The sequence below is a fragment of the Patella vulgata genome, chromosome 5 (assembly GCF_932274485.2).
Source record: "Patella vulgata chromosome 5, xgPatVulg1.2, whole genome shotgun sequence".
NCBI lineage: Eukaryota > Metazoa > Mollusca > Gastropoda > Patellidae > Patella > Patella vulgata.
The window spans coordinates 63,373,396-63,389,006 of NC_065883.2; the positions used below are offsets into that span (position 1 = coordinate 63,373,396).

At 35.9% G+C, this 15,611-nt stretch overlaps 1 protein-coding gene across 1 annotated transcript; it reads left to right on the plus strand.

Moving 5' to 3' along the window:
- The first annotated feature begins 363 nt into the window (after nucleotides 1-363).
- LOC126820560 (RPA-related protein RADX) lies at nucleotides 364-14,891 on the plus strand. Its single transcript, XM_050548591.2, has 15 exons — nucleotides 364-464; nucleotides 1,792-1,956; nucleotides 4,068-4,194; nucleotides 4,547-4,693; nucleotides 5,771-5,952; nucleotides 6,499-6,578; nucleotides 6,863-7,084; nucleotides 8,227-8,306; nucleotides 8,881-8,987; nucleotides 9,635-9,769; nucleotides 10,319-10,510; nucleotides 11,280-11,422; nucleotides 11,796-11,841; nucleotides 12,114-12,282; nucleotides 14,566-14,891. The coding sequence occupies exons 1-15, from the start codon at nucleotides 366-368 to the stop codon at nucleotides 14,868-14,870; spliced, it is 2,199 nt and encodes a 732-aa protein (XP_050404548.1). The 5' UTR covers nucleotides 364-365; the 3' UTR covers nucleotides 14,871-14,891.
- The last annotated feature ends 720 nt before the right edge of the window (nucleotides 14,892-15,611 follow it).

The window sequence follows — 15,611 nt, forward strand, 5'->3', positions numbered from 1 at the left end:
ATTATTTACAATCTACATGTAAATACATCATATCTGTTTTTAAAATAGATACATATAATAAATTCATTATCCTAAGGATTGTAGCAAGTATTTTTGGACTCAATTACTCAAGGGGTAGTATGTGTAACCCTAGTTTACAGCCAAACCATTCTATACAATAACTACACGCGGAGTGTCGGACCGGAATGGTTTAGCTATACCAGCAGTTTATTGCAGATAAGCAATAAATATGAAGAATAATAAATGATGTGAATAAATAGATCTATTTAATCCATTTATTGGAAGACGAAAAATTGGTTTCTATTTCGTTTTATTTAATTTGCATAATTTTGGTGCTGAAAATTGAACTTCCGGTATCATCAAATATGGCGGAAAATTTGATCTGTCAAGAATTGAAATATTTAGAAAGGGCTATTAAGACATCAAATTTGAACCAAACAGATTTGAAGACAGACCAGTTTAACGTAATTTATTCGTTTATTTCTTTGTAAATAATATCTGTACTTATATTTTAAATTAACTAGCATTAAACATTAAATTATCAGCGTTAGAATGATTAACTTTAACTGATAAAGTAAAAGTAGACATGTAGGTAAGCTTTGCAAACCTTTTTGAGAGTTCTATTTCTGACATCCTACACTAGTTTGTCACAAAGACAACTCTACTTTTTACACTCTTCCAAAGTTGTCCTTATAAGTAGTAGAATGGTCTGGAACACATAATTAGAAAGGTAAATAATATAAGGAAGTGGATATTATTGAAGGCATGAAGCAGATCTGGTTCCTGACCTGAACAAACTAAATCCCTGAAATGACTTCTTATTAACAGCATGGTTAATTTTATTTAGAATCTTCCAAAATGACTTCTTTCACCCAATTGAAAACTGGTACGTGCTTAAAGTAGCTAAGTCTCTGACTCATTATCATCCAAAATCTTCAACATTGAAAACACGATTTATTTGTCAAATTAAATCAACGTTCATGTGTGATCTTACCGGAAAAAGATGGGCTTTTGATATCCAATAATTAAGACAAAATCGTGTACCATAATGCGCTTCAGCCCCAATTGTATCAAGAGGGACGAGGCTATACGCATTGCACCAAATCAAACGGCGTATGTAGACTGGAATAACCAGACGCTAGAAATTTGCACTCGCTTGAGACTGCTGGCTTATTTCGCCGAACATAACTGATTTGAAATTGGAGTAAAAACAGAAACCATTGAAATTGAATGTAAATCAGTTTATATACATTCATATTACAGTATTATATGCGTTGCGACCCACTTTTGTCAATTTCTAGGTCCCAAATGTTAGCGATTTAGCTCCTTTAAGTTCCAACATTGAAATCTTTTTAGAGGCAACGTTGACATTTACAAATACGATAATTGTTATTTATTTGTGAAGAGATACGCCCACATTACAATGGTTAGGAATAGGCTACATGTAGAAGTAGAACAGGTCCTTACCTCACTGTTTAGTAGCTTAGGAGTTGGCACTGGTTTCCTAGATGTGTATCACTATCAGACTTCTAATCGCATGATAAATAATATCAATTACTTGGGATTCGGTTCGGTTCTGTTAATTCTGTCTAGAGTCAAAAGTAACAGAGACCTTGAAATATTTAAATGGAACAATGACTAAAACGGGAATTATCATTTTCAATCACCCATGGCTGTTGACCCTCAAAATAATTGATCAACGATCAATATACAATCTTTCATGGACAATTATATACCCCCCCCCCCCCTACAAACTTGCTATAAAATATTGATCATTTGTATATATTTCAGGTTATTAGTATAAATAGATATATTATAGATCCTGCATTCACTGGTCAAACTGATATTGATACTACTACACATACTGATGCTTTTGATATAACTTTATCTGATCAAAATAATAAATTAAAAGTTATTATAGATTCTAGTTTAAACTATCTAATACAAAATCACCTGGTAAGTTGATCCTATATCAACCTTTATGTCTAACTTGAATATTACTGTCACCAAATGTAAACTGTGTACAGATTGATGTTCTGAAATATTTGATTTTGCTTTGTTATAAATATTAAAATATCTACATTGAAGTACCTTGAAATAGTGCTGGCATACTATACTATTCAAAAAAAGTAGGGGATATTTGATTTTGGGGGCATAATACTAAAATATGCAAATGACTACGAAAAAAGTCACTATAGAACCTAACAGAACAAACATTTCCAGTTACATGTGACGCCCAAACGCACCAATAGCTACCGCATGGAATGCAGGTGATGCTTGGGATCATCATGGGGGTCCAACCCAAGATTTGCACGACTCTGACTTTGAATGTTACAGTCATTGTGGCATTGAATTCCAGGGTGGAAACATCAGTTTAATTGTTTTAGTGACCAGAAAACAAATTTTGATATGCGTCGGCTTACCCAAAATGAAAGGTTACGTGCCCTTGGCATGCTACAGATTGGCACAACACAGGCGGTTGTGGCGCGGATGATGAATGTTTCTCAGTCTGTCATAAGCAGGCTATGGTCCAGATACCGTGATACACAATCTGTACAGGACAGACCACGCTCAGGTCGACCAAGGGCGACAACTCAAGCCCAGGATCGATTTATCCGTACCTTGGCCTTGAGAAATCGTGTCATCACAGCAAATCAGATCAGCGCTCGTCTTCAAACAGACACTGGTGTGAGTGTGAGTGGCCAGACGATTCGGAATCGACTGCATAGGGGTCACCTTCGCGCCCAACGTCCTCACGTGATCCCTTGTTTGAGAGATCATCACATTCAGGCAAGACGTCGTTGGTGTAGGGATCGTCAACACTGGGATAATCGACGCTGGAGCAATGTGATGTTTTCAGATGAGTCAAGGTTCACTGTTGATTTTTTGGACAGACGTAGGAGGGTGTGGCGTCGTCGAAACGAGCGCTTCCAAGACGTTAACGTCATCAGACATGATCGATTTGGGGGTGGTTCTGTTATGGTGTGGGGAGGCATCACTGTTGCTGGAAGAACGGCTTTACATGTTGTTGCAGGGTGTGTTACAGGCCAGTACTACCGGGACAACATCTTGGCAGTCCATGTTGTGCCGTTCGCACGACGTCATGGCCACCGTTTCATCTTCCAGGATGACAGTGCAAGATGTCACAGGGCCAGGATCGTTACAGGTTACCTCCAACAACAGAACATCACCACATTACCTTGGCCAGCACTGAGTCCCGACCTCTCTCCCATCGAGCATGTCTGGGACATGCTTGGACAGAGGTTACGCCAACGTCAACAACGTCCTGCCAATGTCCAAGAACTTGCTGCTGCGTTGCAACAGGAATGGGACAATCTGGACCAAAATGACCTTAGACGTCTCATTAGGAGTATGCCACGTCGGATCAATGCTTGTTTGGCAAACAGAGGAGGATTTACCCTTAACTGACTTGGTTGTGATGCTGTGGTAACTTTGCTAACGATCATTTGGAATAAATCGATGAATGTGAACTTCATTTCATTTTGTCATTTGTTTCTTCGTCAGTTTCATTAGGTGACTTTAATAACATTTAAAAATCAAATATCCCCTACTTTTTTTGAATAGTATATTATATCAACATTCACTTTACAGCAATATGGCCCAATCCACAAACCAGATTTGGTCAAGTCCAGCCATCATATAGACTATCTATTTAAGTGCATGTACATGTTATCTTGTGTTACCTGTTATCATCAGTCATTAATAGTTACGGTACTGGAAACAGCCATTTAGCTGTAATATTTGATACCATTTCTTCCACTTGTTTACAAAAATTTATTTTTTGTGACTTTAGCAAAGAAAGTCTTATTTTGATAATGGTCTATCTCCTTTTGTTGTATAATGATGTAGGGCTACGGTAGCAAGTGTGTGCTAACAGCAATCTGATTATGTTCACAAGGTAGAGATTTTTCTGAAAACCAAAATCAAGTAACATTTATGGCTTGTGAAAATGACTGAGCACTGAATACACATAAAAAATAGCAAGTGGCTTAATCAATACCAATACATGGTGCAGTGATTATTTATTTTGATATGCATATTTTCAGTTACACGTTGGAAGTGCTGTCATCTTAAACGAATGTTCTTTAAAATATGATGAAGCTGATTTAGATTCTGAGTGTTTAATTATAGTTCAAGGGATAGAAATTGTTGATGAAGTAGAAGTATGTGAAGGTACATATTTTAGGCCATTTAAAAACATATTCTGATTTCCTGGTGCAGCTGCATCCCTTAAAAAGAACCACATGATCCTTTGACAAAATATAAACTTCCCTCAGATTATTTTAAATGATTGTCAGAGTACAGGAATATTATTTTTGTATGCCTTATTAGCAAAATTGTTCCTAAAAATATTTTGTTGTTATCTGTGCAAAATAGAATACTAGGGGGAGGGGGGGCACATGATGGAAGGAAACATTATTAATGGGCGTAAACCAATCCTTTAGGGGTGGGATGAAAAAGTAGGATCTTCTTTAAACTGAAACATTTTTTATGTAATTCTTCATAATTTGACCTTTTTTTTTAGATCAAACAAGAGATCTTGAATGGTGGCCAGATACAAACTTAAAACAAAGAGAAAATATACCATTAGCATCTAACAGACGATATTATGTTGATGTATGGACAACTGGCCATGTTGACAAAACAACTCTCCTATCTTGTTCAGTACCAGGTAATTTATATTTCTTATATTAGCCCAGTATCCAAATGAACAATCTTATTAAAACACAGATCCTGTTTCGTTTTTATAGCTACACTAGGATTCGGAAGAGTTGTTATTATTGACGTGTTCTGAATGGCGTGAGGAATTAGCCATTGAAACGGTCTGTTACGGCGAGCTTTAGGCATGTTTTGCACGGAACTGTGGGTAATCTACTAGTAACATCAATTCTGATTGGTTAATCAAATGTCTGACTTCATAGGGTCAAAAGACGCTCGTATGACCTCTGATGCGACCAATCGCTACAACCGGTCAGATCTTCATGTAGTGTAGGCCATCGAAAGTATAAAAAAACGAAACGAAATATAGATCTGTATTTTAATCAGATTGCCAAATGAAATGAGTTTAATTTATGACTTTGTTGCACTAAATTTTGTCCTGATAGTAGTGGCTCTATGGCTAACTGTCTTTAATGTGTTACAATGGATTTACACGGGTATGCAGGGAAGGGCGTCTCCCCCAGGGTACCAGGGAACATTTAAATTTTGCCATACCTTAGAAGAGTTTTGGGATATGAGCATGTACTGCTTTCTGTTACAAGTGTGATGTTTACCAAAATATTACCAGAAGTGCATGATTTTCACCTGACAACATCAGTATTGACACACTGCTTCTTTATTTCTTGGAAGCCATGGTAGCTCGGTGAGTAAGTCGTTGGCTCGCAAACCTCAAGGTTCTATGTTCAATCCCTGCGTTGGCTGCGAAAGATCATCGAGATTTTTCGACGTGTTTTCCCCTTATCAGTGGTTCAGGAATGAGGGTCTGGCAAAGGACAACATATTGTCCTGGCAAAATTTCCCTCAGAGCACACTGTATGGCGTATGCTCCTTTTCATTAGCTCAGTCGGAGCAGAACTGTAGGACGTTAAGCCTCATTTCATTTCTTTTATTTCTTTACAAAGCATGTAGGACAATTTTTGTCAGCAGAGGAGCATTTGCTCCACTACTTACTATAGTCTATACTATTAAATGATCCAATTTGTAAAACTTCTTTGTTAAAAGTTACTTATTTATGATAATATAATTTCAGACGAGGAAGAAGATTTTCGAGAAATATCACAAGATTACAATCTGTTATGTGGTATCAAAGATGTTTATAAAAAGTGGAAGTCATTTCAAGGAACCAAACCTGCCATCATCGTTAAAGTATTAAAAATATCCCGTTTATATCACTATGGTAAACCAATCAAATCGGACAAGTGGCCATTCCAGGTACATACTACCCATTCTCATATTTCCATCATTTGACTTGGTAGTATTTTATATCATTAGTTTCTGAGAAATCAGGGAGTGGGGGCAGATATAGTCCGGGTGATCTTGCACATGTACTTTTTATACGCCCATTGTCGTGATCCCTGTCCGTCCATCCACAATTTGTTTGTGGACACTTGAAATATAGGTTTATCTCCCAAAGATCTTGGTTCCTTTTGATATTGACATGTATCAGACAAGTGAATTATTGGAATAAAATTGAACCATATGTTAGTCCTCAAATGACCTAGTTTGTGTTGAGTAGACTAAATCTCATCTCTCTCTCTCTCTCTCTCTCTCTCTCTCTCTCTCTCATCTCTCTCTCTCTCTCTCCACTGGCTATTTATTTATTAAGACCTTGATGAACTAAAATTTAAACTAGTTACATGATGAATCAATTGAGCTCTCCCAATCAGTATTCACTGAAAATCTATACTTAGTCTGGAACATTATGCCTTTGTCACTTTCTTTCCAAAGTTTTCAGAATAAATTTGAAATATTTTTCAGCTTCACATATTAATTGGTGATGAAACTGGTTGTTGTACTGCTGTCTTGTGGAATGTTCTAGCTGTCAGATATTTAAATGTGTAAGTAATCAAACTTCACTGAGTAAGGCCATGTCAAGGTAATGTATAAGATTGAATGAGAATTGGATGAAATGTAGAATGAAACAACACTGACTCCACTGTCCAAGCAAAATTCACCCCCCTCGTATAGCTTATGTAACCAATGAAATGGCTTAAGTCTTCTTTTGAGACATTAAAACCCATTATGTAACCAATGAAATGGCTTAAGTCTTCTCTTGAGGGGACATTAAAACCCATTCTGTTTTCAAAACTGAATTCTAATTTAATTTTCTTTATGTTTTCAGGTTAAAAGAAGGAACATGTTTACTTTTGCAAAATTTTAAAATAAAGAGAAGTTTCCATGGGGCTTCACGATTTAATGTTGGCAGAGACTATGGGGAACTATTTGAAGTTGATGTTAATTTAAATCCACAAAATCCTGCATCTGTTGTTAAAATTTTACAAGAATCATCACTGGATAATATACCACCATTACAGTATAACTTTATTACTAGATCACAACTTAGGTATGGTCAATAGATAATATACCACCATTACACTATAACTTTATAACTAGATCACAACTCCGGTAATATATTACCATTACAGTATACCTTTACTCAGGTAAAGTCAATAGATAGTATACCATCATTACATTATGACTTTATAACTAGATCACAACTCTGGTAACACACTACCATTACAGTATACCTTTACTCAGGTAAAGTCAATAGATAGTATACCATCATTACACTATGACTTTATAAGTAGATCACAACTCTGGTAACATACTACCATTAGACTATACCTTTATTACTAGATCACAACTCAGGTATGATATAACACTACAGTATAAACTTATAAGTAGATCACAACTCATAATATAACACTACCGGTATAAACTTATAACTAGATCACAACTCATAATATAACACTATAAACTTATAACTAGATCACAACTAAGGTAAGGTCAAAAAATGAAATGTGGTTTAACATATCCCATGTTTCTTCATGGATTGTGCTAGTGAAAACTTGCATATAGCTATGAGAGAAATTTAAATGCCCACCAATTAGTGGTATATGGGTGCACCTCTGATTTCCATTGCATATGAACAACTGGCCACCACCCAGGACCTCCCAGTTAGTGATCGAGCGCTGTGACTCTGTGTTACTCGGACATTACATATATGAGCTTACCCTTTTTTTTATCCTGCCTATAATTTATTTCAATCATGCTCAACGTTTAACATGTGGTTTAACATATCCCATGTTTCTTCATGGATTGTGCTAGTGAAAACTTGCATATAGCTATGAGAGAAATTTAAATGCCCACCAATTAGTGGTATATGGGTGCACCTCTGATTTCCATCGCATATGAACAACTGGCCACCACCCAGGACCTCCCAGTTAGTGATCGAGCGCTGTGACTCTGTGTTACTCGGACATTACATATATGAGCTTACCCTTTTTTTTATCCTGCCTATAATTTATTTCAATCATGCTCAACGTTGTTCATAAAAAGGATGTTCGATAAACTGATATTTACTACTGTCTGAATAATTCTATTTGAGATGCCAACTTCTAGGATTGATCTTCAAATCAGACATTATTTATTATAGAAGAATTTAGATAAAATAGATATTTATTAGAGATATTGTATGTATTATAGGTCTGTATGTGATGGTGTTATGTGTGATGTTGTTGGTTATATCCAGTTTGTGGGAAGAGTTGAAAGAGAAAAAATGAAAAGTAATATATTGAGAAAAGCTTCATAATAGTTTAATATTATTGTGATACACATACATGGAATAATGCTGACAATGACTAGTAACTAATAATGTTGATAGTCTAGCCAACTCATTTAGACAAAGATAATTAAATATACATTATGCAAGAGCGAAATCTGCCTTTTGCAGGTCTTTCTTCAGGCCTTTAATGTCATCTAAATTATTAATTAGGCATTAATTAACTTATCCAGATTCCAGACCATAATTAACTCTCAGTGCCATCGATATTTAGTGGATTTGAATACATTTTGTGATGGATGAATCGCTAATATTCTCTTTCATTATCTATTTTTCAATTAGTATAAAGAGAACTGTCTCAGTCTGCTCTTTACCTAATGCCCCTTTAATGACATTGATAATCTCCCTTATTTTTAGAAACAGATAATTAATGACGTTGGCAGTCTAAAATAATTAATGTGTTCCAGGTGGTTTCAATGATGTTGATAATCTAGTTTACAGATAATATCAAAGATAATGTAGAATTATTTGTGTGATAAACATATAGATTATAATATAGATATGTGTATATATTTTAGATAGAATAGAAGGTGATGGTGGATGTTATTGGATATATAGATGGTTACATATAATAGATCATTCTAGTAATAAACCTATAATAATACAACTTTATAAACCTAATCAGGTAGGACTTTAATCTCAAATCTGAAGTGAATAAATCTTGTTCTGAAAATACAACCTTTAACTAGAATATTAATTAAAGCCACTGATTATCATTTGAGGGTTTTTGAATTCTTTGCAAACTACAGTGTATCCGTCCAAAAATGGATCAGTTTCATTTAGTATTTACAAAGATATGGTGAATTTAATATTTTGGAATATTTGGCATGCTCTGCAGACAATATAAATAATCCAGTATATTTGTTATGTAAAATCTTTTGATGGGTCTCTTTTTAATCCAAGCCGAGAGATTATTTAATACTAACAAAACAGAATTAATGAGTGAAAACATTGCTGTCTGGAAGAGTGGGACAATGAAAACATTGCTGCCTGGAAGAGTGGGACAATGAAAACATTGCTGGCTGGAAGAGTGGGACAAGGAAAACATTGCTGGCTTGAAGAGTGGGACAATGAAACCATTGCTGCCGGGAAGAGTGAGACAATGAAAATATTGCTGCCTTGAAGAGTGAGACAATGAAAATATTGCTGCCCGGAAGAGTGGGACAATGGAAACATTGCTGCCTGGAAGAGGCAGAGACAATTAATATTCTATAGTTTACTTGTTAGATAGTGTTTTATTAATTGGGAATTAATTTGATTTGAATATTTCAGAGTGATATATTTGATACTGTAAAACCTGGACAAGTTGTTATTTGTCGTCATCTACGGGTCATGCAATACTTACATACATTAGAACATTCACGACAGGCTAGACATCTGTATCTATCATCTTCTTCAGAAACACAGGTATAAAGCTATTCAAAAATAATATATGTTTTACAAGCAAAAAGAAATTTCAAGATAAGTGTACAATAGACATACAGTGGGCGATAGGGTTGCATGTATATTGCCTTCTGGATATTAGTCGTAGTGTTTAATATTTCACTTTTATGGGAGCCAGGATGGCTCAGTGAGTATAGTTGTGGTTCACAAACCAGGGGCTCCTGTGTTCAATCCTGCTTTCCCCATGTCATTGGTGCAGGATGGGGGACTTTCAGTGGAAAACATCTAGTCATTTGGGTGGATATGAAAAACCAAGGTCCACCTATGTTGTCATTGGCTAGCACATAAAAGAACCTTGGCAATTGGTAATCAATGAACAGTAAGCTGACATTCTGCTTTCAAGGCAAAATTTTCCTCAAACCGAATGGTGCAGGAAAAAAAGACAGTTCATCCCTTTTTCATTTCATTTCGTTATCCATTTATAAATGCATTATTTGTTGTGTGAGATATATTCTTTTGTTACTTTTCATTTTACCTGTCAAATATATTTCTGATAAATTTCTTGTGTTTTAGATGGTTGTATATAGACGTGAAGATTTACCTAGAATGGATGACCGTTTACAGAATGAAGATGTTGTGAGAGAGTTTAATGATTGGTTTTATCAAACACAAGATGATATAGATGGTAAATACGGTGGTTATTTTATATATCCACCATTACCAAATACATTACAAACTTTTAAACAATTACATCCAGATATAGAGGTAAGCAGTCATTGATTTATATTTTGAATTGGTGAGCTGAAGAAATTTCTCTTCTAAAAAAACATAGTCTGTTTGGATAATGAGAGTGAGAGAGAGAAAAATGGGCTTTATCGTTCACTCGACACATACTAGGTCATTTCGGGACTAACATATGGTTCAATTTTTATTTCAATAATTCGCTTGTGTGTAGGGGTCTATAGCTTGGGAGAAAACCGGAGGATCCGGAGAAAACCCACAAGGTTGGACAGGCCACCCTATTCCTTGTCATGAATCGAAACCACACCAGTTGACTCATTGGCAGACCTTATGATACAGCACGCACATGCTAACCAATCGGCCATCCATCCCTCCTTGGATAATGTGACTGACTTGGTAAATAAGGAGTGTTTTATCATATAATAAAGAGAGTGATTCTTTGCATTCATAAGACAGGTGTACATAGAGCACAATATTTAAAGTCTAGAACTTTATTCTAAGTATCGTACGCAATTACCATGATTTTTGATTCCAAAAAGATAGAAATTATGGGAAGCCATTTCAGCTGTAAGTTGCATGACATAAAAACTGTGATTGAGATTCGACTGTGTAAGCAAACAGTTTTTATTAGATATATATGTAATTATTTTTAACTCAGTTGATATATAGGCCTACATGTATATTTATCCTCCAATTCAGTGGATGGGAGAGTGTGTGCTTCTCTATTTAGACTTTCGACAATCAGAATTTCAAATTAATTTTATTTTGATGTTTATTTTCTATATATTTGTAGATTATTAACAGCGGATTGTGGGAGAAAACTGTATGCAATATGGTATATAAACATCACAGGAGAATTTATATACAAGCTTTATTAGCACATATTAAATTTATTAGAATAAATGAATCCGTTCCATCATCACCTAGTAAAATTGGGTAAATACGTACAATCAAATCAAATAAAATGTCCTTCTTTTCTGCACCGACTGGGCTAATGAAGATGGATGTACAATCAATGAAATATGGTTTTGTAATGTCAGGATGATAACTATCTTCCTTATTTAAATTGAGTAAAAATAAGTATTGAAAAGCTTTCTTTAGATACAATAGTAATTAGGCAATTAACAGAAAAAAACCTAGCTTGGATACCTTCTTGACTTTGATGTTAATGGAAAGAAATGGAATTAACAAGACAATTAAAAGATGGTGGCACGAACTCAATATAAAATAATTTGAAGTTAGTCTGTAAGATTGTGGCTTTGATGTCAATTATTGGATAAACCATTAAATTAATTGTTTCTCATTTTAGAAAAAATTCCAACAACAAAGAGTCTATGGGAAAAAATGTTCAAGAGGTGAGAATAAATATTGCAGGTTATTGGCATTTACCAGTGATCCAGATAAAACTGCTTTTTTGTCGAACAAATATATGATATTCTTAAACTTCTAAACCTGTTATATTAGAACTAAATGCATCAACCTGTGAATAATTAGATACTGTTTGAGAAATGTAAATGATGATCAGCTGCTTTCATCTAGTCAGTAAATATATTACTGTATAGATGTGTAATGAGTAAATATATTACTGTATAGATGAGTAATTTGTAATGGATTATTTTGAATACAGAAAGAAGAACAGATAGTAAATGGAGAATGGGCAAAGAGTAGAGATACGTTCAAACATGTAGGTGTTACAGATCAACATCAGATTCAACAGATGTTTCCTTTATCATATGATCCTGATAATAATAGTTTATCACGAATAAATCTACCTTCTAATACATATAATCACACAGGTACAAATTTCTGTTAATTTGATATTTTTGGAGGGGTGTGGATGGTCTGTCATTGAGTCTGTCATGACTTATGTCTGTCATTGAGTCAAGTGGGCTGGTTTCTATTCCCAGATTGTATGTAGCAATGAGTAGTCATCCTGTCCAACCTGTCCTGGTGGGTTTTCTCCGGTTTCCCTTCCAAATCTAAAGACCCTATGCGTAAGCATTTATTGAAATATAATTGATCCATGTCAGTCCTGAAATGATGAAGTTTGTGTCGAATGGATGTTAAACCTAATCTTTGGCTGGTTTATATTTTGAACTTGACAATTTTAGGATTAGTAGAAATAACCATATTTTGCCTAATTTCTTCAAGCTGTTTTGTTTGTAACAGAACACAGTTCTTTGGATTACAATTACTGTATTATATACACAGGTGATTTCACTAGTCATTATCCAGTAGACGTGGTACAAGGGTTAATCAGCGAACTGGATGTATGAGATGTGTTGTTGACGTTTGGGAAAGTAGGACGAGGGGAAATGTGTAGGGAGTGAAGTGCTGTAAAGGGATAGTTAGATGTATTATGAATGGTTAGAGTGGCTGTGGTGTTACGGTGAAATACTATGCCGCCACCGTAACACCACAGCTTTATGATTTGTTAGACAGGAGTGATGTAATGGGTGTCAACAACTGGGTATGCTGGTACCGTCGCAACGTAGCCGTGAAATATATATTGTGGGGGGGGAGGGCGGAAACGGAAAAATATACAATGTTGACAGTATGTGCCAGGCATGAGGCTGCGCAGACCGAGCGGCAGCTCGATAGGGAGTGTGTGGGAGGGTCACCCTCATAAAAATTTTTTTTTTAAAATTTCAGTTTTCTGTAAGCAGTGAAAACACTATTTTGGCATTGTTTGCGGGGTTAAACCTAAAAATCACATTAATACACCTATTGCACGATATTGTGAAACTAGCTGACGAAGACAGCTCGGGCGGCGATTGTTCGACTCGGGGCTGCTCTGTCAGTATCTAACAAACGCATTTAGTTCGCGTACAACTTTTAAAAACCGAATGTCAGTATGGTATTTCTCACATAATTGGTTATCGCAAAAACAGAGTAAACTGAAAGCGAGTAATCTCGACTCAAACCTATAGTCTATAGCCTACTTACTACACTCGTCAATAGGCTTCCTATATTATTGTTTGTGGACGGTTTACTACTCAGTGATAAGCCTGCGCCGCAAAAAGAGGTCTCGCCTTTTATTATTAGTATAATGACTTCCTCATGTGCGGCAGGTTAGTTTGCTTCTAAAAACACTGTTTTCCGTTCCAAAAAATACAAAAGTAATTTTCTACCAGATGACCATGGTTCTTTTCACCGAGACTAGATAATTTCTCTTGGTGTAAGGATATAGCTATGGATAAGTTCATACAAGGTCAATAAATCCGCGGTCAGTTCGGGTCACACTGTTGAGAAAATAAACCGATGGGTTTGTTTAGTAGCAAATCGAGCGTGAATCAACTGAGTTTGTACTGCAAAATTTTTGAGTGATATGTATGAACTGTCTTCACACATTCGGTTTATAATTAGCGATACACAGGTACAGTGGCAAGTGTTGTACTTCACAGACTGTTTACCTCCGAACTACCTCCGCACGAAATCCCCGATTTGGGTACTTGTTAAAAGAAAAAGAAATAGTACCTGTGCGCATGCCAGTAAAAAAAACCTAAGAGTTCGCGCATAAAAATGCCCGAACGTACCAGGCGCCAGGTCATCAAGCATACAAAAATGAGAAATTGATGCGAAAGCAAGTAGTGGGAATTAGTTCGAATATAATTACTACTAAGTATAAGGATAAATGAAATGAAATGAAATGGGGTTTAACAACCTATGTTCTGCTCCGACTGGGCTATTGAAGACGGACAATCACTTTGTCCTATGAGGGGAATTTTGCTTAGACAGCGACACAATGCCTACTCTTATTTTGAATTCCAACTGCCAAAGGATCTTTAACATGCACGCCAATCTGTACATGGGACCTCAGTTTTTCGTCCCATGCAAACAACTGTACATTGTCCCTTGCAAGACCCTCTGCCCTGCACCACTGACAAAAGGGAACCATGCCGGAAAATCCCAATGAATGAACTTTCTGGGTCAACACCGGGATCAAACATGGGCCCTCCAGGTTAGCGAGCCAACGTCCCACTCAGAAAAAAGGATTGATAAAAACATAAATAATCCGCGAGACAAATTCTGTTATCAGTCATACATATTGAATAATAATTATTTTTTTTTTATTCCAGATATCTCATGTCCCGAATATTGTAAGGTGAATTATTTTGAAATTACGTGGCTTGGATTAAATAGTAAAGTTGATCTAACCTCAGTTAAAGTGTGTAATTCATTGAATAAAGACACAAGTATTAGTGACATATTAATTGGTTGTAGACAGCCTGTTATAAGTGATGAATTCTGTTATGAAGATGTTACTTCAGTCTTAAACAGTACAGCAACAGTTAAAGATACTAGATATCTAGTTGTTTTAGATTTATATTGCCATGATTTTAATAATATTGAAATAGTTTTAAATGGAGCTTTTCCAGTCTGACATAAAATAGAAAAAATGTTGTGTGAGTTTTTTTCTTTACATCAATTGCTATGCAGTATCTTCTTTTTATGGAGATAGCCAAATCTTGCACAAGCCTGAATTTAGTTGGTTCATTAAGCTTTTAGTTTCTGCTGATAGTTTCAATCCAACAAAGAATAGGACATACATGAACTGATAAATGTCATAGCCAGAAAGAGAAATGATATAGCCTTATTTCAATAATTTGGAGGAAACCTGCAGGTTAAGAAATGAAATGGGGGTTTAACATCCTACTGTTCTCCAAACTGGGCTAATAAAGACGGGCATGCGCCATACAGTGTGCTATGTGGGAAATTTTGTCCGGACAGTGGCACTACGGCCTACTCTTATGTCAAATTCCAACTGTCAAGGGGTCTTTTACATACACACCAATGTGTACACTACGGCCTACTCTTATGTCAAATTCCAACTGTCAAGGGATCTTTTACATACACACCAATGTGTACACAGGACCTCGGTTTTCCATCCCATCCGAACAACTAGACAGCTGTTTGCAAAAATAACTAGCCTTACGATCCACAGGCCTTCCACAACATACCGCATCTGTCAGAGAGAGAAATGGGGTTTAACATCCACTTGACACAAACTAGGTCATTTCGGGACTAACATGGTTTAATTTTTATTTCAATAATTCGGTTGCGCGTAGGGGTCTTTAGCAGTGGGAGGACCCGGAGAAAACCCACAAGGTTGGACAGGCGACCC